This window comes from Gambusia affinis, linkage group LG07 (assembly GCF_019740435.1).
Source record: "Gambusia affinis linkage group LG07, SWU_Gaff_1.0, whole genome shotgun sequence".
In the NCBI taxonomy this organism is placed as follows: domain Eukaryota; kingdom Metazoa; phylum Chordata; class Actinopteri; order Cyprinodontiformes; family Poeciliidae; genus Gambusia; species Gambusia affinis.
This window is the reverse complement of record NC_057874.1, coordinates 14,592,581-14,618,599: the sequence shown is the minus strand read 5'-3', so window position 1 is coordinate 14,618,599 and position 26,019 is coordinate 14,592,581. Positions and strand designations below refer to the sequence as shown.

The window sequence follows — 26,019 nt, the reverse complement described above, 5'->3', positions numbered from 1 at the left end:
GTTAGCCTAAAATCTCAAAGAAAATATTTTTATTTAACCAAGAACTTTGTTTCTGACAGAAAATGAGACAAACATATCCCAAAAGATGATAAATATAAAAGAAGGATCAATTAAAAAAATTGCTTTTTGCAAGTGCCCACTAGTGTTTTGACTGATGGGCTTCAACGTTTTGAGAACGGAAGGCGAAGGCCTATCACCCTATCACGCCATCACCCTGACGTTTGGCTCACTCCACATATTCTCTATCAGATGTAAGTCAGGAGTCTGGCTGGACTGCTACAAAACGGTAACATCACTTCCAGTTGAAGAAATATGTTGGTAAAATTAAAAGATTTCTTCAACATAAATCTGGCAGGGGTATAAATGGTGCTGGGGGCAAATCAAGGTCAGTGGTTACTGGTATGAGGACTGCATAATTGCACTGTATAATTAAACAGGAACTCGTACACAGAGTTAGACTTTGTTGATTTAATCTCTCATTTTATTCCAGTGGATGCACTGCTTAGATATTTATGACTTTAGAGGATTTCCTTCTGTTCAAACATAATTTCAAAGCCTCTTTCTTAAAATATTATTCTTAAATTACCATTGAATGCTTTTTTAAATGTTTTTTTTCCTGCATTTCAGGCTGCACACTTTGCTAACGCAGAGTGCATATGCATTGTGCAAGGGGGATAATGTGTGTGTATGTATCCTACTTTTAAGTGCTGGCTGTCAAAGAGGCATCCTTTGGCACTGGACAGTCGCATCTAAAAATACCCTTTCCACAAATTAACACCATGTCTCTAAGCACAGGTGCCATGGCCTCATACTTCCTCTGTGTGTGGGCGTGTGTCTGCATGTGTGTGTGTGTGGGTGAACTTTTTAGTTTATGATCATGTACATTTTGCTGAAAAAGTTAGGCTGTCATCATGCAACATGCCTAAAGCGGCGCTTTTTGTATTTGTTGCCTATTCAGTGTGTCCGTGACTAACATGCGGCACAATCCACAGCTGGCCTCTGACCTGGGCTTCCTCCGCTCTGCATCCTCCTACTGGCTGTCAGCGTTTGAAGTGAAGGAGGCCATGACATTACAGCACTGGACACACAATAGCTGCTGTGTGCTACGACTGCGTCACAAATGTCCCCAGTGGTTGTCAGGCAGCGGGAGAGCCCATGTATTGGATCATGCAGTCTGGGAGTAGTGAGTCTTAGTATGATATTAGGAAGCTGCATCGAAACCTTGTATGTTAAGTGTAATACAGTATGCCTCATTGCTGAGTCATAGTGGAAGCTGGATGTTGTATGATGCAGATGTGTTGGAGAGAGATGCTTCAATATGCAAACATTGTACACTCTGCCTCCAGCAGCAATTTTATTCATAAAATAAATCAACACCATGGATAAGAGATCTCTTGAGGTCCTCCTACCATAAGTCTGAAAAAGTCTGGAATTTGCCATCATCGCTTTACAGGTCTAGATCAGTATGGAAGCAATTTAAAATTTTCTGACTATTTTTATTCTTTGTATGTTAATTTCCAGCATGCACACTGGTTTTTACATTGTGCTAAATTGGCTTGTTTCATCTTTGATTTGTCATGTGACATGTAGATTTTTCTCCCTTACTGACTAATTTTATCTCTAGTCAACTTTAAATTGAATTTGAACTGGCCGAGTGTTTTCAAAACTGGGTCCAAGCTGCCAAGCAGTTCACTAGAACTCCAATTTCCATTTTGGTTTTTTGCTTTCAACCACTTCTGGTAACCCCACAGCGCCTTAGAGTTATACTTCACAATGTTTTTTCTTTTCTAGTGAATGGGGATCCCCTCGTTCCAATTCTGCTACATCTTGTTTACACTGAGTCATGGTGAATTGAAATTATTAAGTGGGAAATGATTGAACTGGAAATTGAAGAGCTGATTGTAAAAGGTCACATGCAAGGGGAAGAATCAGGATGACGAGGTCTGTGGTTTTCATTTCTTGCAGTACTTCAGGAAACTTGGCACTAATAGATGAGATGAATCTTTGACTTGAGAGCGCTTAGCTTCATCACCACTGAATGTGATGCTAAAGGTATTTAAAACCTGTATTCAGTTCAGCAACGTTTAGAGACTGATCTTCTACATACAGTATATATGTACGACTGAAATAATGACCTGGGCTCATAACTCCTATACACTGATCAGGCATAACATTAGAATCGACAGAGAAAAAGACATAAATAACATGTCTCCTGTAGAGGCTAGAAGATATCAGAAAATATTTAACTGTGATACTATTCTTAAAAATGATGACAAAGATGGAAATTATGATTGACCAACATTTTTTATGTACTTTTCTTTCTTTATCATTATGTTCCCATCACTCCATGATCTTCAAGATCTGAGGTACTACATACATTAGCTATTGATTACCTGTGCCACTACTTCCACCCATGCTAGCTCAATTTGAAGTGTTTCATTTTTAGAGAAAAAGTAAGGCTCTCTATATTCTACCTTTAATTTACACCCCTCCATTGAGTTATTATGGTGTCTGTGTTTTTCTGTGAGATGAATAAGTCACATGGCAGCAGTTTGGTTCTTGGTGGGTAATGAATGAAGCCCTCATTGTTGATCTTGTGTTCAGTGTAATAATGTTTGAGTTTGAAATGTATTTGTGTATATTTTAAGTTAAAATCTGAGGTTTAGGAGAGTTTGATCAGTCTTTTTTGTTTACCAGGATAAATACAGAACAAAGTAGCTTATATCTATAAAGTGAAATTGAGAAGGTTTATTTTATTGATGCTAATAGTAGTATCAATAAAATGATGCTATTATTATTATTTTATTATAGCATCAATAAAATAATTATGCTTTTATCCCTCCTTCTTTCTTGCAACATACAATTATTATTCTAAGTTGCAGGTTCGGTCATAAAATTAAAGATCTTCAAGTTATTTTTTGACACACCTTAAGAACTATAAACATTTCACATATTGCGTGTGTTTACATGCAGACTTGTTTCTGCATAGTTACAGTGATGTCACAGTAAACTTTACAGGGGTGGGAGTCCAGATGTAAGGATAAATTCTCATTAGTATTAGATTAAATCACTTCATTGGAGTGTGGAGCTATGAGTGCAAAGTTATTGTTTGCTGAAATCCACGTTCTGGTCCAAGTTTGTGTTGGAATGCCTGTGCGTATTAATGTCTTATCTCTGCATGGGTGTGTGTTATTCATGTAGGCCTTCTAACTGGCACAAAGCGGGCAGTGTGTGCCCCCTCGGGTGCTGAAATGTACACTTTGGACAACAGGCGGCTTCAGTCCTTCTCAATAGGAGCTGTCCTTCTTATTGTACCTCACGCACAATGAGCTTTTCTCTCTCTGTCCGTCTTTCTCTCTGTGTCATTCTCTCTTTATGACCATATACAGACAGCGTTTTTGATGAAAGATCCGATGAATCGGATCCTGACTGAAGCCGTGCTGTCTATCATTCCCCCGCACATGCTGCATCAGCAGCTGAACGGAGCAGAGGGCAAGCTCTCGTTTCATTATGCTTTTGGGTCCAGGCGGGCTTAGTCATGCAGAGATTAACACAAGTCATTGCAGAAGGGGAACTATCTGCGCTGGGACTCCCCTCTGAATGTTTTGGTAATGTGTGCATGCGAGTAAAGAGGAGGAGATGTAGCCAGGGGGTGATGGGTGTTCCCCTGGTCTAACTCACATGATCTCACAGGGACAACACGATAACATGACTTCCACATGACCTCCTCGACATGATAGAGGAAGTCTTCTTGGTGGTTAATGTCTCTTATAGTGTGAATCTAAAGATGTTTACTTTGGAAACGGTGCTTCCTTTTTTAGGTCATTATTCTTATGTGCACATTTGTTTTTTGTGGTTTTTTTTTTGTCCTCTACTGACATGACTGAAAAGAAAACAATTGGAAAACACTTGTAGACATAAAATTCAGCATGCTTTATGCTTTTTAGCTAGAATATTAAAAGATTATACTTATATGTAATGCCTCCCAATTTCTGCTTTCATTACCAAGAAAGAAATAACGGATAATTGCATTCACATGAGATATTTTGTCTGTGTGAAATCAGATTATCCAGGAACTCAACTGAACAGTCAGTCTGGTTAAAGATAATTATATAATACCAATATAATTTTTTTTTTTATTGGATTTGCTGTAAAAAAATAAGACGGCATGTATAGTTTTCCCTCAGTATTTTTTTCAACAATATCTTGTGTACTCTTTGATTTACAATATAGATTTCATAATAAGCAGGATAAAATGCAACAGATAAAGTTAGGAAGGAAACCTCAATGCTGATGTGTTTACATTACTTATAGCACTACAAATAAAACAAAATATTTTAGCTAAAATGTCTGAACAATTTTAAGAATTAAATATATATTGTAAATCAGAGATATTTGTCAGTTAAACCAGACCAAGAGTTATTCCTCTGAAAGAGGTAGCTTGGCAGCCTCTTTCTGCATCTTTATCTAAAAACAGTAAAATACTAGAGTGCCGTGTTTACACAGTTAAAAGTATTCATACTCCTGCCATGTTTGCATTTAAGGTTTTTACCAACATGTTTTTTCTTGCTGGAGGTAACATTAAAAAAGTGTTGGGGGGAGTCTTGGAGTCCCAACTTGAATCCAACAAAGAATATCTGGTAGTGAACTAGGGATAAAGGTGATGGCAAGGAGGCATTCCACCCTCTAAGACTTTGAGCTTATTGCCAAAGATGAATTGTCAAAATACAGTGGATGCATATAAAACCTGGTCAGAAATTACAAAAAGATTTTGCTTGCAGTGATTCCATTTTCAACTATGTAGACCTTTACTTTAACTCAGAGAATCCCAAAAGACTGGGGACGTTTCCAAATCCATCATGTTGAAGGACAGGTAGAATTATATTTCTTAGCGACTTTTCTGTAATATACGGTTTACTTTCACAAAGCTTCCTGCAGCTTTTGTTCTTCCTCCAACTTCATTTGTAAACATGTCATCAATGAACAGCTGATAGAAAACCGTCTGTTTTATGTAGTACTAACTTTGACAATGAAGATTCTCACCAGTAAGGCCTGAAAGTGCGTATTTGTGTTGACTTTCCTCACTGGCAAAGGGATTGTATTTTAGTTTCTTACTGGCTGATTGTTGTTTAGAACAGATAAAAAATTGGATGATTCCCCTCTGCAGCCAATTTCTTGATGCATTTTTGATAAAACAGCCTGTTTCACGTGAAACCCAGTTGACTGAAGAAAGTTAGCTAGTGGTTGTATGTCCTGTAAAATCTTATTGGGTTCTCTACATTTTGTTTGGTTATTCACTTGTTGCAAAATAAGTTATTATACTGTTTCCACAGTAGAAGTTTCTTTTCACTCACTGATAGTGGAGTAAACAAGCCATCGATACCATTTATGGACCCTAACAAAAAATGCAGAAGTGAAAACAAAATGAGACAAATTAACTGAAAATCATGTAGCAGTGACACTACAATATAGCATCATCAGCAGCTTGTGAAAGTTTAGCATTTTGTGCTTTAAGATGTAGAAGTCCAAACTCTGGTTGAAAATTTTAAATCTGTGAAGTTATGGCAAGCATTTTAAGCTATCACCTTGTAGCAAATGGTCTCTTTAAATAGCCCAACATGCATTTTATCTTGATAAAGAACTGTTCCCTGTTTTTTTATATATATTTTTTATTGACGAACCTTTGATCCTAATGATAAAGATTTCTTTTAACAAAATTCAGAAAAGTTCTACTGACTCTGTCTTTTTCCCCTCTTTGATTTTCTCCTCCTTTATTTTAATCTCCTTTTACCTCCTGCACAGGTACATCTACCTCTCGGGCTGGACTGTGGTGCATTAACGTCGGGTCGCCCTCCCCTGCCGCCTCGGCCCCCAGCGATGGCCTCACGCATCGGGCTGCGAATGCAGGTAAAACACATCTTTGTTCAAGCACTCAGAAAGTTCCCCTTCAGCGATTGGCAGTATATTTAGTTGCTGTCTTCATCCTAAATTTATTTAAGAAATTCCTCTTAACAATTTTATTATTCTTAATTGAACAGTAGCTATGTGCTTTGCAAGAGTATTCATATTTGCTTGGCTGTGATTTTGTCATATTGCAATAACAAACTTCAGTTTACATCAAGTGTTTTATGTAAAGCCGATTCTGGCTATTCTCCTTTGTAAAAAAAATAAATAAAAAATTTGTAATATTAATAATAGTTAGATGACTTTGAAGGTAATTAGTTCCATAGAATTTTGTTTAGTGGTATCAAGGTCTCCCTAAATTAACACAATTAATCAGATTTTGTTGAATAATTAGAAAACCAGGTATCATTTTCCCTGCGCTTCAGAATTTCATGCTCCTTTGCGTTGATCTATCAGATAAAATCCCAATAAAATGCATTAATGTTTATGCTACAAAATGTGTAAGAATTCAATGGACTTAAATGCTTTCACAAGGCACTGCATATTTAGTCAACCAGTTTTTTTTTTGTTTGTTTATAAAGCTGACTTTTTTCTGATGTAAATATTTCATTTTTTCATAAATTTCTAATACCTTGCTCTACTCTTGGTTTCATTAAGCATTCTGAGATGCTTGTGTTTGTTTGCATGCAGCTGATGCGAGACCAGCTGCAGCAGGAGGAGCAGCGTGAGCGGCAGCAGCAGCAGAATGTGGCGATGCAATACATGCAGCAACGCATGGCTGGGCCACCTGCACCTACGCCAGCAATCAGCACCCCGCAGCAGTACCAAAGCATGCAGGTCCCTGTGGAGGTTCTGAAGGTCAGTGATTGTTACCAACCTGCTGTTTTTATGTTCAGTGCTCAAAAAATTTAGAACATATTGTTGTGTAGATGGGAAATGTATATTGATTTATTGTTTGATGAAATTCTGTTTTTTTTTTTTGTTTTGTTTTTTTTAAAAAAAAAGAAAAAAGAAAATGCTTTACTTCTACTGGAGAAATTGACAAATCAGTAAAATTATTTGTGCATGTCTTTTCATAAAGTTGTGGCTGGATTTAATTTTTGATTTTGTGGAAATGCATACGACTACTTTTTATCTTGACTTATAAATAGGCAGGAGAAATGAAAAACTAACACAGATCTGTGGTTTGATCATTTTACTCTGAACAGAATTTCTACTCTCTCCTTCTACGGCCTATTTTTAGAATTGGGTATAACTCATTGGGTTTTGTGTAACCAGCCTGAATTCAACATTGCAAAAGAAAAATCACTAAACTGATAGTACTGTCAGTCTTGTTTCAGAGGATTTAATCATGGCTGAATGCTGTGACAGATCAGCACAAAGGAGGTTTCCATTGAGCATTCTGACCAGGAACTCTGCTGTGTAGCCAGGACTAGAGACGGGTTTGAGAAAGGAGGACAAAAAAATAAATAAAAGGGAGCAACAATTATGTAAGAAGAAAGAATGGGGAGATAACAGACTTTTGACATGTTTTGTGATAGGCCAGATATGGTGATGCAGATGCAGATAGCACATTGCTTTATCAAGAACTGATAAAGCAAAGTGACATGTTGCCTGATTCCACAGATGCCTGTGTTTGTCCTTATCTGTGTTAGTGTGCAACACTCCTTCAGATGCTTTGTTGTGTTTTTTTTTTTTTTTCTTTTGTTCTGTTTGTAACTGTATATCTCTCCAGCATGTAAGCTGCCTTAACAGTGTGGGGCAACTTGCCTGTATTGTATTGACTGTTTACTTTGTGTGCTTATGTGTGTGTGGTTGAATGGAATGGTGTTTATGAAACCTGTGTTTTTCCTGTTGTAGATAAAGGAAGCTCTCTTGTCTGTCAGGCTCTCTGAGGCTGTCATACCTCCTGCAGCACATTTCTTTGGAGTTTGTCAGTTCCGGTACTGCACGGCCTGCTGGGCCAAGCTGTCAGAACTAAATAGTCCGTCCTGTTGCTCGTCCTCACTGCTAGATGTATTTTTATTGTATCTGTTTATCAGTGTGGCTTTTTGTTCCTCCGGCAAGGTGAGGAGCTGAGAGACAGGAATGTAATCTTTTGCGTTCATTGTCCTTTTGTCAGCAAGGTTATGCAATAACCAGCAAAGCCGAATTTTATGTAACTTGTTAAAGAAATTACTTCATAGAGTTTTGTGTGCATGTCGATCAATCTATTTAAAACGTCAGAGGAATAAACCTTATTTCTAATGCTGTTCCTTCTCGTCCAGCTACGTCTTTACTTAACCGTCTCTTCCAGAAGTCCATCATCAGTTTATGTACACAGACTCAACTTCAGTGCATCTGTGTATTGTTCAGGTCAGAGGTTTGCAAACACTCTGATAATCAGCAGGAATGTCTTATTGATTTAGTCTTTTAATGATGCGTTTAAACCATTTTCTTCCTAGGCAAAATGATTGTAGAGCTTATAAATTGAGTGATCACTGAAAATAAGAATTGGGTGCACAAGTTTAAATGTACTGTGGCATTTCTACAATAGACCAAAATTTTACATGCAAGCACAAAAATGCATACATTCCTACAAATGTTTTGATCACAGCCCCTAAGGATGTTGCGAGAAATCAGATACTTTTGTAACCATCAGCAAAGTCTTGGCGTTATTTTATCACCCTTGACCTTAGTAGAATTGGGAGCAACCATTTAAATTACTTTTCTTCCTGCCACTTGCTTCATTTTATGCATAAAGTATATTTAAAATAAAAATAAATAAGGTTGGGCCCATTCAGAAATTGGCACCACCAGATAAAGGGGCTTTGGAGTTATTGTGTAAATTTGACACAATAACTGAATGGTTGCTAGGGGAGATTTAAGGATTTCTCAAACATGCATGAAAGAATCAAGGCAACACTACAGGTAGGATTTTGATGAGGAAATAATATTATAACCAAAAGTAAAGCTAAAAAAGTCAATTTTAAATAATACTGTCTCTATAAATGGCACTTATTAATAGCTACAAAATATTAAGTGGGCCTCAGGCTAAACATTACATTTATGCTCAAATATCTACATATACCTCCACTAATGTTTCAATGTGTCAATCAGAGAAAATACACATTAAGTTCAAACTTATAACTCTTATTTCTAAAATAAACTTTTTAAGTCTCCTTTATTATTAGTCCAGCATGAACAGTTGGGCACTCAGCCCGACTGTTTAGTGCAGTTGAAATGCATTCACTAAATGCCCAAAGTTAATATGAAATTTCTGCCAAAGATAAAGCCTGACCAAATTTTATTTTAAGTGAGAAAATAAATAAAAGGGAGTAGGGTTGGAGTGTGTTTGCATGTAGGTTTGCGTAGAAGTGGGTAGCAGATAAAAGGAGATCCAGCAACTGTAACGTCTTTGACGAGGAATATAGCAGAAACATCTATTTACTGAAATGTTTGTGGTTATTCTAATATAACCCAGCTCTTAGCTATTAAAGTGGATAAAAGAAGCAGTGGGCAGCTCCCTCCTCAGCTCTAGCCTTTGATGTGAAGGAATGAGGCCGACTCATGACTCTGTGGAGCCACACTTGGGGATTTTGTGCAGCTTTGCCTCTGTAGACATCACTGATTTGATGCTGCTATATATCCTGTGCCATCACATCACCAAGATATAAGGTGATCTAAGCATGGATTTAAATGTTTATGGTTAAACCATTCTGAGCCAACTGGCGTTTATGAACAATATAGGGATAATTTTCAAACTGATTTATATGAGTTTACGTCTGGGTTATTACCGCTAAGATTTTTATTTTCAGTTTTGAAACAATGAAAGAAGTCACATTTGCTTGATGATTAAACTGAATTATTATGTTTTTACTTCATACAGGTGCAAACCCACCTTGAAAATCCAACAGACTATCACATTCGCCAGTCACGGAGACAACAAGTGAAAGAATATCTCTCAACCACCTATGCTAACAAACAGGTATTTGTTTGTCGAACGCTCTGCAAAAGCATTACGCATTTTCACATGTACTTTACTAGTATGTATATAATAGAAAAATACAAAGTAGTATGTGGCTGTGAATTGGAACAAAAGAAAAATGATAGTTTGTAATGACGTTTACAAACTATCAATATGAAATGTATTGTGTGTGCATGAATTTATTTCTGCTTGAGTCAGTTATTTTAAGAACCGCCTTTTATTTGGAAGGTGAGCCTCTGCCCTTATCTCTAGTCTTTGCAGCTTCTAATATGTTTTTTTTTCTAGGAATGCCTTGTAATCAATGTTAGCTGTGAACCAAAAGAATCATAATGAAAACAAAAGTAGCATGATGCTGCCACCCCCAAATGTTACCATGGGAATGGTGTGGTCAGGTTATGTTTGTCACTCAGTTTGCTACCACAAATAGCTTTACTTTCTAACAAAACCAAAAATAAATTTAAACATAAATTTCGTAAACAACTTTAAAACGATGTGTTATGTTTCCTCGTCACCTACACTTTGTGTTGGTCTATCACATAAAATGCTGACCGAAGTTATGTAATGTGATGTCAAAAAATGTAACATGACAAAATATGAGAAAGTTCCAAGACGTATGAATATTTTTGCAAGGTACTGTATCTCTCAATTATATCCAATACATAGAAAGACAGAACCTAGTCTCAGTGACTGGTTTGAAGCATTCTCAGTTCACCTTCACCTTTCCCCCCCCCCTCTTTTGTGTCTCCAGACGGTTAACGCAGTGGCAGGGATTATGCCACCATCTCCTCCCACAAACATGGGACCTTCGGGGGGTTCGGCATCTGCACCTCCACCGCTCCACTCCCCACACATGCGTAAGGAGCAGCTCATGCCTGGCAACAGCGCCCCCAACAGCCCCATGGCCATGCTCAACATCGGCTCTAGCCACGAGAAGGAGGTAGGCAACTGCAAGCGTGCTGGGCAGACTGTGCAATGAACATAAACCCATAAACATTAGGTTCATGGTCTTCTTTTAAAGCTCAGTTTGCAAGGACCCAACACAAATATATAACTTAATTATGCCAATGTATAAAATTACGAGGGTTGAAAATTAGCCCAGAGGCGACATGATCTGCAGTTTTTATGAAGGCATCATAATGTTTTAATTGTACTCTGGTGGGCAGGAGCAGCACTTTGCAAAGGAACAGTAGGTGAGTTGGAAGAAAGTGGTGACTAACTGAGAGAGGCAATTAGTGGAATTTAAATGCTCCATAATGGCCTTCCTGCTGTAATTACAGCTTAACAAGTGACAGAGGAACAGCAGAACATTGGGGCCTTTGAACCTGGGAGACTTTGACCAACACTCTGCCTTCAACTCTGCAATTCCTCCTTTTTTTTCTTTCGAAGAGAAAAATTACTCTACACTGCTGCAGAGAGCAAATGCTCTCACTTAGCTCTCTAAATGCTTTCAGGGGTTTTAAAATGTAAGGAAAAATAAATTCAGAAAAATGTGCCAGTGGTTTTATTGGCTAAATATTTTAATATTCTTTACAGAAAATTTCTTCTAGAATTAACAAACGAGGACCTTTAAATTTCTTTTACAGACTCTGACTCGGTAATTTATTTCTGTGTTGAAACTGGATCTACTGGTCTTCTGAATTGTCTTGAAATTACATTGGCTCTAATTTTTTTCTCTTTTTGCAGATGGAGGAGGTTATTGATGACATTATAAGTATGCAGTCCAGTTACGACGACGTTCAAGGATACATGGACCCTGTTCAGATGCCAAACACAGTGAGTAGAGAGAATCCACCTTCCAAAAAGAAACGGATTTCTTCATTTTCACAGTGTTTTTTATGTCGCCTGTACTTTGCATAAAGTTAACCTGGAGGTAAAAGACCGAGTGCATCACTGGCTCTGCAGGCTGTAAAACCTTGAGGCATTTTTGTTACTGCTCATTTTTAACTGCAGTTTGTTGTAGCGTTTATCTTTACACATGATTTTATTATATATGACACAAAGTAAAAACTACAAACTACTTTGACTGTAACTGTTCATTTTGTCTCAGAACAACCACAAACTTAAATCATTGGGATTTAATGTCACAGGCGATCAGAAGTAGATGGAACAGATGCATGGTTTTAGAACTAGTTTACAAGCAAATCCTAAAATTTTAACATGCACTTTTATGTAGGCCCCTTTTCTATGATACCTCTAACTAAAATCCAGTGCAACCAACTAATTAGTAAATCGACCCCCATTGAGAAATTAATCTCGATTCAAATGCTGCTTTTTGATGTTGACAAAATTGAAAGCTTTTGAAAATTCACCCAAGATGCTACATATAGCAGAAACACTGAGCATCACTCCAAACACACCATCCCCATCAAACATAGTGGAGGCAGCACTTTGCTGTGGTTGTGTTTTACTTTAACAGGAAAAGGTGAACTGGTCAAAGTTAATGATGGTGATAAAGACAGTTAAATACAAGGTAGTCTTGAAAGAAAACCTGTGAAGGAATGGCCTAGTCGAGGACTAGATTCTAAATCGAATTGATTGTTTGTGACAAGATTTTAAATTTCTTATTCAAAATAAATAGATGTATTCAAGCCAGTCTGTCAAAGCTTGAGCTTTTTCCAAAGAGGAATAGGCTAAAATATGCAACTATGTTGCGTTGCAAAATGAGAAAACACTTCAAATGTTTATACTTTTGGGTTGTGTGCTATTTATCTCAGAACTGTAGTAGACTAGGATGGGTCTCTTTTTGAGTAGAACGTGAATTCTTCAAATAATGCAATTTGTTTTGAATCTATGGACTGAGTGACACTTTTTAAACCATATTAAACTACTATAAGTCCCTTTCAAGACTCCTTGGATGGATAAAAAAAGAAAACAATATTATTTAGACTACATAATTGATGTTTCTTTTTTTTTATTTCATTGTTGTTCTCAACATTTCAGGCTTTTTTGAGCCCAGTAAAAAAAAAAAAAAATCATATGGTTAAATATTGCAAGTCACTTGTTGGTATAAAGAGTTTGAACTCTTTTATTACAATAATTACAATATTAGTGATGTTTGCTATTATTGGACATTATTAGGCTTATCTATTTATTAAACCACGGTATGTTAATCTTTCAAAGCAGCCACTGAATGTTCCTCCAAAGCCTTTTTTTCACTCAGCATGTACCTACAGCGTCCAATCAGTTATATCTTCATGCAGCCATAAGCAAAAACACATAGACAAACAGAGCGAAGTGCACAAAACAAAGTGTATAATTGGCTTAAACACTAAACATTCCATCCGTAAACCGTGTTGGACATAGTTAGGAATAGCCAGGAAGACATGCCGGGACGAGGACTGTGCTGCGCTTTGTGTCCGAGGAAGCAAACTCAGAAAATTAACAATTAAGCCGCCACCAGTTAGAGTTCAACTTGTTTACAAGACATTCGGAGAGAGGGAGGTGGAGGGAAGAAAAAAAAAAAGAGGGAGGGAGGAGGTGTATACGGGTGGGGGCGATGAGGACAATTTATGCTGGAGGGAAAACAGAGTGAAAGTCCAGTTGGGGGAAAGTTCACTCCTGTTTGGTGGAGAACGGAGGTAGAAGACGAACCGGAGCGCCGCCGCTGAGGTCATTCTCTCAACAGTAGTAGCAGCAGAGGAGGCGGACGCCACAAAACTCTGCATGTGCTGCCCGAGCTCAGGAGAGAAGAAGAAAGCTCCCTCGGCCTTAATAAGAAAAGGAGTGTAGGATGAAGGAGATGAAGGAAATGAATAAGACGTATGCCATTGTGGAAGTTATTGAAGGAGAACAGATTCAGCTGGTAAGATAAAAAGCTCCCTGGCTACTTAAACATGACTTTGATTTAGATCTGAGGCAGTGGATTATCCTTCTCTTATGCTGTGTGTTAAAAGTTTGAACTTCCATCAGCGATGCATCAGCACATTTTCACATAAGCACATTATTGGATGTTTTTCCTGCACTTGAGATTTTCCTCATTCCATTTCATATTGTTGGATTTGAAATCTCAATTTGAGCTTAAATCAAAGCAGGCTTTGATATTATGTGTGTTCAACCTCACTAACTGCTGTGTGGAGACAGACACCCACATATACAGCTGTGGCTTTATCTCCCACCGCCCTGTGTGGTTGATTGGTTTAATCACTTAAACTTTGTCTTTGTGCATGAGTCTGTACTGCACCGTGTGATTAGATTGGTCAGCACACACCAATCAATCTCAGTGTTTCAAAAGATGGCTGTTGAAGAAGTAAGTAGAAACTGCATAACGGTATGTTAACTGTGCTGGATAGATTCCAGCTTACCCGGCCTTTCTTTATTCCCTTTAATGTCAGAACAGTGAGTAAAACTCACCTGCTAATCCTGATGGGGATTAAGACAGCAAATTCCTTGGAATTCTTGGAATCTTTTAAACTTTAGCAAAAGCTGGGGACACCACTGAATGCCAGGCACAGACAGAGTGTTTTGAAAGTCTTCAAGCAAATGGTGACACTGGCTCAGAATTGGCTGCTGATTAAATGAGCAGACTCGTGGGATTTCCGATCAAAATGTGTGAAGTCCAGAAGCACGGAGGAACAGCCTAGAAAAGCACGTGCGTTTTCTAGTATGTACTGTCAGCAGAAATAACGTTAATATGACCGGTAGAAATAAAAGTTTTTTTTATTTTTTATTGGGATTTTATTGTGTATGATGATGCAGTGATTTGTTTTAAACGTTAACCCGAAAAAAACATCAGATTTCCCTATAAATGAATAGCCACACTGTTGGATGTCTAATTTAATTAGTTAATAATCGATTTATGCTTCTTTTTTTTTCTTTTTTTTTTTTAAGCCATTTTCCACACCTTCACAGCTTAACTTTCTAATAATTTGAATCTTTTTGTTCATATTAGTATTGAAATGGTTCAGCCTAGTTGCAAAGCTTCAGAAATGCCTGTTTATGTTTGTCTGTGAATGTGTTTAATCCTCCAGCTCACACAGTAGCTTACAGATTAAGTTATCTTCTTGAGCTCTTTATCTGTCAGGCCTCATTAGTAGGGCCACATTGGTCCCTACTGCTTTAGGGCAGTTTGACATGGCTCCTTGACGGGTCTAAAACTCATTGACTCCTTGACCTGCACAATTAAAGGGAAATGAGTGCTCTTTAATAGTCCTCACTGAGTCAAATCTCTGTTGTTATATAGCGTCTAAAGTGCAAGATATTGGAGTTTGGAGCACTTCACAGGTGTAAATTCAGGAGCAGGAGAAGGCAGAGGAGGGAATCCAGCCATAAAGACAGATAAGGTTGATAACATGATTGTCAATCATTGCTGTGCATTTGGCAAGCTCTTCTCAGGTGTGATGTTATTGCATTATCTGCTGCTGTGTGCACCTTACAGCACAATAAACACGAACACTGACTCCATTAAAGTATTTTACAAGTTGCAAGATGCTGTGAAAGATTTCTTGGTAAGGAATAACATATTTAAACGGAAGTGCAGACAGACAAGATTATACTTTATAGGGTACTCTTTATGTTGTATTTTGTAAACTTTAATCTGATTGTAATTTTACATTATAACACAAGCATATATTGAAATAGTAGCATAATCTTTCATGTTTGACCCTAAACGTATTTGCTTTTTTAGAATATTGAAGTGCAAGTGGGGCTTTTTGGTAAAAATAAAAGGACTGAGCCATTACTTGCGTTGATGCTATGAAATTGTTATTTTTCAAACTCTTAACAATAGGTTTGTATTTAGACATGTTTTCTAAAATAAAGTGTATGTCTTGTTGTTTGTGCTCCCCGTACTCCAAGCTCCCGCTTTCCAGCAGCCACCTGGACGTCTACACAGGTCCTGGGATGAAGGCGCCGAATATCGGAATGACGAGCAACTCCTGTCCTGCCAACCTGACCATCAAGCGAGAACTGTCGGGTGCGAACAACTGAGTTTTAAAACATTTTGTTCTTTACAGATGATGTAAATGTTGTTGCTCTAAGAACCACAGTGACTCTTCCTGGTAATTTGTTACATCTTTTTTGTGCCACTTTGACAGCCTTTAGTTGATTATTTTTTTGTTTTTGCAAAGACGCAGAAGTCCGTGCGCTGGCCAAGGAGAGACAAAAGAAAGATAACCACAATCTAAGTAAGAATCTTTGCACTGCACGCATTCACTGCGACAAATATGCACAACAGAGTTGGCCTCTTGCATAGTTTGCTACAGCTTTATGCTGATTTAGCTGACATAGTGTAACAAGTGGGTGGATAGTTAACTTGATCCTTTTTGCTGTTCTTGCACTTAAGAGTAATTGCCTGTGACTGTGACTTTGTGTGCATTTGTGCTACTTCTTATTGTTCATCTCCAAAATGCAAAAATGTTTTTTTCTGCTTGTCTCTTTGCTCTGCAATAGTTGAAAGGAGGAGAAGATTCAACATTAATGATCGAATCAAAGAGCTGGGCACCATGATTCCCAAAACCAATGACCTGTGAGTGTCTTTCAGTTTGCTTTGTTTACCGGAACATCGCAATAAAGTTTAATATTATCAAAAGCTAAATTCATATTACATTCATTGCTCAGAGAGTGATGTATTCCAAGCATTTAGTTTAGTTGGTTTTGATCATTCTGACTCAGCTAATAGAAACCCAAAGTTTTTCTGAAATTCAACATGTTACACAAGACCAATAAAAAGGGATTATCTGGCCATGTAATGGCCTACACAGTCATTGGGAAGCATGCTGACTTGACATTTATACAACAGACAGTTACCTACGCCCTCCTTTGGGGTGGGAGTAAGCTACAGATGGTCATTACTGGAGAAGGAACCTATTAATGGAGAAATCAAGTGAAGGGAAAAAGTGTATTAGAAAAAAGAAATGACAAGGACAACTGCAGCCTTGAGAGGAACCTGAATCAAAGCTTGCTTAGGAAGAGGAGGACAAATCACAAGGCATGAACTGCAGCGGGAGTGAGAGCTTTGAGAGCTACAACAACAGATCTATACCTGACTTGGGCAACCATGAACAAAAAACCTAATGTCTGGTGTTAAGTTTAATTCATTGTAAATAACAATATTCAATGTTTGAGTGTCAGCAGTTTGCTGCTACTGTCTACCAGCAGGAAATGGATGTGTTTTGAATAATTAGCCTTCAGCCATGTTTAACTTAGCTGCCATCAGCTTTAAGAAAACAGGACATTTCATAATGTTTTTATGGCTATTTTAGGTAACTTAGTGGAATGAAAGAGAAAGAAAATAACCTTAAAAGACATAAGCTCAACCTTGGTTTTAGGAGTCTGAACTCTATAATCAGACTCAGCTGCAGCATGCGTTCCCTGTAGAGCCTAAATGAAAAGGAGCTAAGTTAGATGCTTTTAATTTAGGTTAAATTAAAAGCATTTAAAATTATCATCCTAAGCTTTTACTGCCCAGATGCCACTTACTGTGAATAGTGTTTCGAAGGACAAAGTGGCTTTTGTCTTGCTATATCAGTTGAGAGCCAGTTAGCTGCTGTACTAGCTCAGAATGTGGACGACTCAGGTCAGGTCTTTGAAAAGGTCGCATTGCTTAGTAAGGCATTTATTGGGGTGTCATCTTGGCTCAGGTTTGACCAGGCAGACAGACTCGATAAAACTGCTGTTTCTTAGTTCTGGAACCAGCATCGGTTGCCATTCTTCTCCCTCGGTGTAGTCAGCCTGCGTAATTGTACTTGTAACCTGTAATTGTAAGAATCTTTCTGCAGAGTTCTGAGCATTTCACGATAATGGTTCATTCCTTTGGCCGATCAATCCAATACAGTCACCTGCATTTTGGCCCCGAAGCTCCTGGAGTTTCTAGAGTGGGTCTTCTCTTTGCCCACTCCAAAGAGTGAGCAACAAGATACAAGAGCATAATACTATATGCTCTTGTATTATTTGTAAGAGCACATAATAATTTTGCATATAAATCAAGAGTATTATATAAACTTTAATACCCTTTTACTGAAACACATATACATCACTTTAATAAAAGAGAATTTTTTGTATTAAAAAAATTTTTTGTATTGGTCTTATGTAATTTTGGATTTTCATTAACTGTAGGCTACATTAATCAAAAATGAATAGAAATAAAAGCTTAACTATATTCATATGTATAGTGAATATTTATATATATTATATATATACTGAAATAAGCTATGTTTTTAATGATATTCAGATTCATTGGGTGTCGATGGATCCAAAGGACATATGACAAACCAGCTGTGTGTACTTTCCTCTCTTTGTAGGGATGTACGTTGGAACAAAGGTACTATATTGCGCGCATCTGTAGATTATATCAAACGCATGCAGAAAGACGTGCAGAGATCCAGAGAAGTGGAAAATAACTTCAAAAGGATGGAGATGGCCAACAAACAGCTTTTGCTACGTATTCAGGTGAAACACTTAACAGAAATACATAAACAGGAAATCAATGACGACGATATTTGGGATGACGTCTGATTTTGCCGTCAACAGGAGCTGGAGATGCAGGCTCGACTACACGGGCTGCCAAGCACCTCCCCGTCTGCCCTAAACCCGAGTGAAATGATGCCTTCTTACATAAAACAAGAAACCAGCCAAGAGCAGAACTTTTCTCATGCCCAGGCACAAGCCCTCCACCAGTCCCAGCACGTACCCCACAACCAGGCTCAGCCCCAGCAGCACCACTTCCTCCCCCAGACCCACCTCCATCCTCAGAGCCAGCTCCAGCCTCAGCTGCCCCCGCTCCCGCAGCATCTCCCACCCCAACAGCCCATCCAGTTCCCAGCCGTGGGCAGCTCCCAGCCCTTTGACTTTACCCAGTCACTGGACCTGTGCGATGGGATACACGGATTCTCAGACGGCATGTCGGCGCTGGGTGACCTAGGCGGACTGGACGTCCAAGGGAGGAGAGGCGAGCTGGGTTTCTTGATGATGGACGAGCCTTTGTCCCCTATGGGTGGAGACCCGCTGCTGTCTGCCATGTCCCCCGAGGCCTCTGTCGACTCTAGCCGCAGATCCAGCTTTAGCATAGAGGATGGAGACATCATGTAGAAATGTAGCGCGGTTGCAGTAAAACTGTAAACGGCATCAAACAAAATAAGAAAACCCCAAAAATATACACCAAAAAAGAATCGATGATTATTTACCAGGTCCCAACATCACACACACTTTGTGGTACAGTTATCTCTCTTTAACGGTACAGTCCAAACCAAACCAGCCTCACAGAAGTTGTTAGTCAGAGCCGGCCCAAGACAAAACCAAACTAAGCTGCTGCTTGGGGCCTCCAGGCCAGCGAGAGGCACCCATAAGTATTTGAATTCTTAAACAGGATATTGATCTCAAATCCACAAAATGTTCTTGACTCATTTAGAAAGTCAAGAAACTTGACACGTGCACTATTTGTTATAATTTATTCATAGTTTCACCATTATGTTATTAGTCACAATTTAATGTCTGTAATTAAATGTTGCTAGCTGCTGTTTGTGTCTGTGCTAGAGTCACATTTTAAAGACAATATAACTATTTAATACATAAATTGCAAATATGCCTCTTTAGTCATCAGAAGCCAAAAGTGCCACAATTCAATACACCAATAAGTTGCACAATAACGTTATCTAATAGATCATTTAAGTAAAACAAAATAAATCACATGAATTAATTAAATATCAAAATAATTTAGAAACAATGGTAGTTTAAAGTTTGTATACACTTTATGTCAAAAGCATATATAATGGAAGTATTTATTTTATTCCATTGTACTATGAGGCAGCATATGAAAATTATATTTATCCGTTACCTTAACAACACTGGTGCCCAAGATTTTACTTAACTCATATGCCTCCATTGGAACTATTTGATGTGAACTGGACTGGGGTCCAAATCAGATTCTACGTAGGGCCAAAGACTGCATTGGGCCGGCTCTGTTTAGAGTAAACATTTTGCACACACACTCAAGTGCCTGCAAGTTGATGTGTACAGCTCGAAGCTTTACCTACCAGGCTGAGCATTTCCAGTATTGAACCAACACACAGATCTCTTGTGCAGCACATTTAGCCTTATTTCCAGCAGGGTGACTCTGAATCCTATCTGAGCAGAGGACGACATCAGTAGTTAATTAGATTGACGGTATCGGACGCGAGAGCAAATGGGGCCATTGTCTCACGTGAATGTTATTTGCCCCCCCCCCCGCGACACACACACACACACTCCCCCTTGCACACCTCTTTTAATAACCATAAACGATTCGGTGTATGATAGTTAATAAAATGGAAATAGCTTTATGGTCCTGCATACATAATTCATCCTGAAGGGGAAGCTGTCTTCTGACATAGCTGCTCTCCTCACTTTGCTTTTCCACATTTTGCTTTGGCCACACATGTTAGGTGTTGATAAAGATCTGAGTTGGCCTGCTAAATTGGAGGGATCTCTGGAGGAGTCCACATCTTATGATTCAGTTAAAAAAAAATTGCTCAGTGGGTGGGTGGAAGAATCGTCAATAAACTCTTGGTCCTGCATGCTTTCAGCACAGCTTGCTAAAGTGAGTGGCTACCATTAGTATGTTTACTTGCTGTTTTGATTTGACTTGAAACATATCCTAATGTGGTTTCAGTTAATTGTGTACAGATGAAACTTACAGCTTCATAAAATTTTATGCGCAGTGATTCAGATGCTTTTTTTTTTTTTTTTTTAACTGACTGCACATCTTGCTGGAGGTGCAAATCCCTTAATCACAGATGGTGTAACAATGGCCATTATTGGGAGCAAAGTCCAGTCAAGGACTTCAGTACTGATCAAATACCTTGATGGAAAACCTGATCCAATTCCTGGGATAGGATCCAGACATCCCCAGTTAGGACCTTCACTCAGACACTGTCAAGTTATGTGGAGCGAAGTAATGAAATTCTTTGGATAATCTGAAAGATTTAACCTTAATTTATGAGAAATTTGTCAGAAATACTCGGGTATTGGAACAGAATGCAAAAAAACAAAAAAAAAAACAACCAAAAAAAAAAAACAGCATTCGTTTTGATCACTCAGTTGTGTCAGAGACATGATCCACATCCTTGTGTGCCTTTTCATTTACTCTTCTCTCTCTTTTTACAACATGTTTTTATACATTTTGGGCCATACGCAGCTAAGATTTTTATAATCGCATTCAACCACGCCTTTCTTCTGCCTGCTTCAGCTAAACTATGCAGTTTCCAGGGGGATAAACAGAATTTTATGTATGGAGTTTTAAGGGTTTGTGAATGAGGTCAACAAGAAAAGCAGGTAAAGTTGGGTTTTAATGAAGAAGGAATGTGGAAGTTTGGTCATGCATTTGTGACAGTTTTGTAAGCACAGAATCAGAACATATGCACACAAACACACTCTTTACAGAAACGTGTAAAGACTGTAACTTGTTAACGGTTGAAGCAGGTTGAGTCTGTTGTGTCTCTGCTTGGGTTTGACTTTTATTTGTTGTCTCTTTTGATCAGACCAGGTTAAGTTAGACAAAAAAAAAAAAAAATACAAAAAAGAACATTGATAATGATTTTTTTATTTTTTTTTTAAGTTGACCTGTGTTCTTTATTTTAGAGTTTGTCATTTATTTTATCTGTTGAAGCACTGGAATCTACTATTGTTTTGACTTTGTAAAAAAAAAATAATAATAATTTCAGATGTCATATACCACTATGCCACTTAAATGTATTTTATTTGTATTTGTTGTTTTAGTTCTATTTCAATTTTATTCCAAGTACCTGCTCTCCCCAGAGCCAGTTTGGGAAACTACATCATCAAGTGTTCCACAAAAAACAGTAAACGGTTTATAAACTTCTGAATTTCAAATAATTTTAAAGATGATAAGATTATTTGGGACATGATTTTATTTTTAGTTTTTTTTTATATGATTCAAATTATTTGTTTTGGTCTGCTTTAACTTTTACTTTTGGCAGATAGATATTAAACATGATTCTGTGATTTGATTGAAATCCAATGACTTATTTAATGAATGTAAAGTTTTGGGTGGTTCTGGTTGAACTGAAAAAAACAAAACACAACACACACACACATCTGTGACTCCATGAAATCCCAGAGGCCAGTGTCTTTGTGTCTCTCTGATTCTACATCCACTGTTGTCCAGAAAAGGACTTTATTTTTTTTTATTGTACACTTATGTTGCACAGTCACCAGACCACACTCCAAAGAGCTCATGGGCCTCATTTGTTATTTGATTTAAATTGTTCCGCGGAGCAACCCAACAGAGAAACGTGGTTCTACTAAAAATATAAAATGTTTTTCCAGAATCCATCCCCTGAGTTTTGATTTGTTTGTTTGTTTGTTTGTTTTTTCAACTTATAAGACCTCCTGTAATTCAGAAGACACAACATTTTAAGCTGGAGTGTCTTCAGTCCAACATGTGTTAGTCCTTGTCCTTTTATACAGTGCCTAGCAAAAGTAATCACACTCATTGAATTCAAAAAAAGGAAAAAAATAATAATCAACCATTGTATTTTATTGAGAATTTGTGAGATAAGCACAAAGTAGTATATTAAATTTGAATTTTTTTTTTCACATGGTTTTAATTATTTTACAATTAATGATGTAAAAAGTGAATTGTGGAAATGTGCTTAGCTCCTCCCAGAGTCAATAATTTGCTGCAGCTACAGATGAAAGGCTTTTGCATCTACAAAATCAAATTTTTGCCCATACTTCTTTGCTAAACAGCTCTATCTCATGTTCTTATCTGTCAATATTGTCCTTCACACATTGCCACTCTCAGTTGTATTTGAGTCATTCTGGCTCATACTATAAGGATGAATTAGTCCACTGTAGCTGCAAAGTAATCTTGTGTTTTGAAATCTTCATTTAAAATCTTTCTCTTTTTCTAAGAGGAAAAACAAGGTGGTGGAATAAATGTAAATATTTGTAGGTTATACTGACACAAAAAAGTGAGTCATAAAATGACAAACATCTTTAAAAAAATAAATAAAAATACTACAAGAATGTAAATCAACCAAAAAAAAGCTCTCATAAATGAGAACATTTCTTCAGATTTTGTGGTGAAATACTTTAAAAAGTCTTAGCTCCATGCTACCCATTGCAATCTTTTAACCAATAAAGTGAACTGCAAGTTTCACCTATAAATCCTAGCATTTGTACCCATTATATTTTCTGCTAGATATTAGTTTCTCTTCATATGACGCTACATAGTTTGTCCAACAGAGGGCATCAGAGCTTTACAATAGGGAACACCAACCAGTTTCCTCCTCGTGTTTTCTGACAGCTACTTCCACAGCAGTCACAGACAGGCCTGAGCTGATGTGTAATTAACCTTTTTTAATGTAACACTCAATTGACTAATCAGGTTCCTACATATTCTCTATGGATAGAAGGGCATGAATCGGAAGAGTCTTATTTAAATGTTGCCGTTTTTTAATCGAACACCACAACACCCCAGTCCAATCTAAACAAGAAGGCGCCAAGGTTTTTGACAAAATATGTTGTGCTGATATCGGGTCAAGTTTAAATACGAGTTATCTTCAGCAGCTCGCCCATTCTAACCTCTCCTGCAGCTCGTTCCATCATCTCCTGATGTATTAGTCCGCCGCTGCTTTGGGATGATCCATATACCGTCTAACTGCCTTTCTTAAGTTGAATCAGGGTAATCTTTTCTCTCATCCTCACACTCGCTTACTCACGCACACACACACACACACACACACACACACACACACACACACACACACATGCTCCCTGATAGTGAGGAGCACGCTGGAGTGCAGTGATGGTGTCTGCAGCCCATCCACAGTCCTATTCTCCAGGGTCTTTATGATGCTAATGTACTTCCCGCTCTAATAAATCCCTGTAGAGCTGCAAAGAGTAGATCTTATGGCTCACTCTGATCGCCACCTTTTCGCCCATCTTCCCTCCTCCAAAGAGACACTCACATGCGCCGCTGCAGAAATGCCTACCTTGCAATTCTACTAACACTTGGTTGGCTGTTTAGCGGGAGGGGAAGGGTCGAGACAAATCAAACATGAAGGGGCAATTTAAGAAAAGTTGGCTCAGGAAAGCAGGCTCTTGCTTTGGCTGAGAGTGCGGGGATCCTAGAAAGAGAGGAGACGCTTTGAGGAGTAGTTACTCATGACTTCCTTTTTCTAGATGGATGGAGCCTTTTCTGAAGTGAGCACCTCACCACCCTAGAAAGGCATGAAGTAGAGGGAAATGATGAAATAAAGTTCAACAAGGAGTGAACAAGGTGCTTCATTCACAGCTGAAACCTCTAATGGAGGGAGGCAGAATGAAACTTTATCCTCCGCTCTGACCAATACATTCCTTTTCATCCTTCTTCTTCCTTCCCAACATGTCGCTCTCCAGCAGCCCCCTCCCTGCATCGCTGCTGGGCTTGGTGTGTGTGAGTGTGTGTGTGTGAGTCCTCTCTATATCTCTTGGGAGCAGTGTGTCACTCAGCTCGAAGCCCACGGAAGAGAGGTGAAAGAGGGCTGATTGAGCTAATTTAGCCCCTGGATGGGAGAGCAGGAAAGGCCTCACCCTCTGCTAATAGACAGACATCAAAATGGAGATGAGGAGGAAGAGAAAGGGGAGGGAGAGAGGGACTATAAAACGAAGACTTTTTGATGGATTTATATCTTCTTTTTTGTCCAAGGCGGCTGAGGAGAAAACTTTTATGAACACGGAGTGACATTGTGAAGTTGGTAAAGGTTTATGTGAGGTGCCAGAAATTAAAACATGCTCATAATACTTATTGATCCATCCCCCTCTATTAAGATGCCCTCAATCACGTTCTTTGGGTTTAATTTCTCCTGACTGGGGCTGGTGAACGTATATCCTCAGAGTGACACTGACTGCAGCCCGCGCCATAAATTGGGTACACTTTTTGTAGCTTCTGTAAGACTTCATGGCCTTCGATCAAAAAGTGTTTAATTAAGATTGTGTCGTATCTCACCGATTCACCTCAGAGATCCATAATTCAGTGACTCCACAGTTTGTCCTTAAGTTCAGGGAAATGTGTGAAACTTGCGCCGCATATTTATTGTTTTATGCGACGGTATTCGTATCCTTTGAGGCTTATTCTCATTTGGCCATTGTATGTTCACAAATTTCTGCATATTGTATTGAGTTTATCTGATAGACGAGCACAAAACAGCAACTATTTGTGAAGTGAAATTTTTGTAATGTTTTTTTCTTTTTTTTTTTTTTTTTTTTTTACAAAAGAATGTAAGATGTGACACTTAAATGCATCAACAAGGCATCAACAAAACCTCTGTCCCTGTAGTCACACCAACAAGTCTTTAGAGTATTTGTTCCAGTTTTGCACAAATGAAGACTAAAATTTTGTGCTCTTTTCAAGACACCTGGCATTCGGTTAGATTTGATGGAGAGGGTTTTTCAAGTTTTGACACATATTTCCACTTGGATGAAGATCTAGATTTTAAGTAGACCAGCCTAAACTATAATTCTGTGATGCCTGAAACAAACAAACAAACAAACAAACAAACAAACAAAAAAAACAAAGTTCAATTTTAGTTCTGATTAGACCAAATCACTTTCTTCCACATGGCTAGATTTGTAGAATGCCTGACAATAGTCATCTACAGATTCTCCTGCCTGAGCTGTAAGTCCCTGTAGCTCCTCCAGAGGTACCACAGGTTTCAAAGCTGCCTCTCTTGTGAATGCAATCATTGCCAGGCCATGAAGGGGGCGCAAATGCAGCATCTAACATGACCAAAGGGGTTTTAATACTTTTTCCACCTAAAGTTTCTTCTCTTTCTACAGTCTTGGGGGGGAAGCTCACAAAACATAACCAACTCCACCCCGTACCTCCATCCATTTACACACATTCGTTCCCTCTGACTTCGACTGAACAATATGTCCACACACCTCCTGTCCTTCTTCATTCCCACTTCCCCTGCCCCTCTTTATTCAGCTGCTCCTTTTTTGTCCATATTCCTCTACATTTTTAATACTCTCCGCTGACTCCTCTCAACCCTTCGCGCCTCTGTTCCTGAAAGGGGAAAAAAAAGAGCCCAAATTGGCTGGAGAGATGAATAATGTCCCCACCATTAGCGTGGTGGCATGGACGGATCTGTCCGTTCATGTGTGTGGAGGGGAAGATGAGCTGCAGGAGAGGTTAGGTCCGGGCGGCGAGGGTATTTATCATTCTTTCTAAC

At 38.4% G+C, this 26,019-nt stretch overlaps 1 protein-coding gene across 6 annotated transcripts in view; it reads left to right on the top strand.

Annotated features, from left to right (window-relative positions):
* tfeb (transcription factor EB) overlaps positions 1–22,135 on the top strand; it is a 37,272-nt gene extending 15,137 nt beyond the window's left edge. For 3 of the 6 annotated variants that reach the window (XM_044123058.1, XM_044123056.1, XM_044123057.1), the window contains 10 exons: positions 5,803–5,907; positions 6,595–6,762; positions 9,773–9,871; positions 10,620–10,808; positions 11,555–11,644; positions 15,665–15,782; positions 15,943–15,993; positions 16,259–16,334; positions 18,109–18,256; positions 18,338–22,135. In XM_044123058.1, coding sequence (XP_043978993.1) covers positions 5,878–5,907; positions 6,595–6,762; positions 9,773–9,871; positions 10,620–10,808; positions 11,555–11,644; positions 15,665–15,782; positions 15,943–15,993; positions 16,259–16,334; positions 18,109–18,256; positions 18,338–18,895 — 1,527 coding nt within the window. In that variant the 5' untranslated portion in view covers positions 5,803–5,877 and the 3' untranslated portion in view covers positions 18,896–22,135. Of the gene's footprint in view, positions 1–5,802; positions 5,908–6,594; positions 6,763–9,772; positions 9,872–10,619; positions 10,809–11,554; positions 11,645–15,664; positions 15,783–15,936; positions 15,994–16,258; positions 16,335–18,108; positions 18,257–18,337 lie in introns of all 6 variants that reach the window. The other 3 variants (XM_044123052.1, XM_044123054.1, XM_044123055.1) reach the window with 1 other exon arrangement.
* Positions 22,136–26,019: the final 3,884 nt, after the last annotated feature.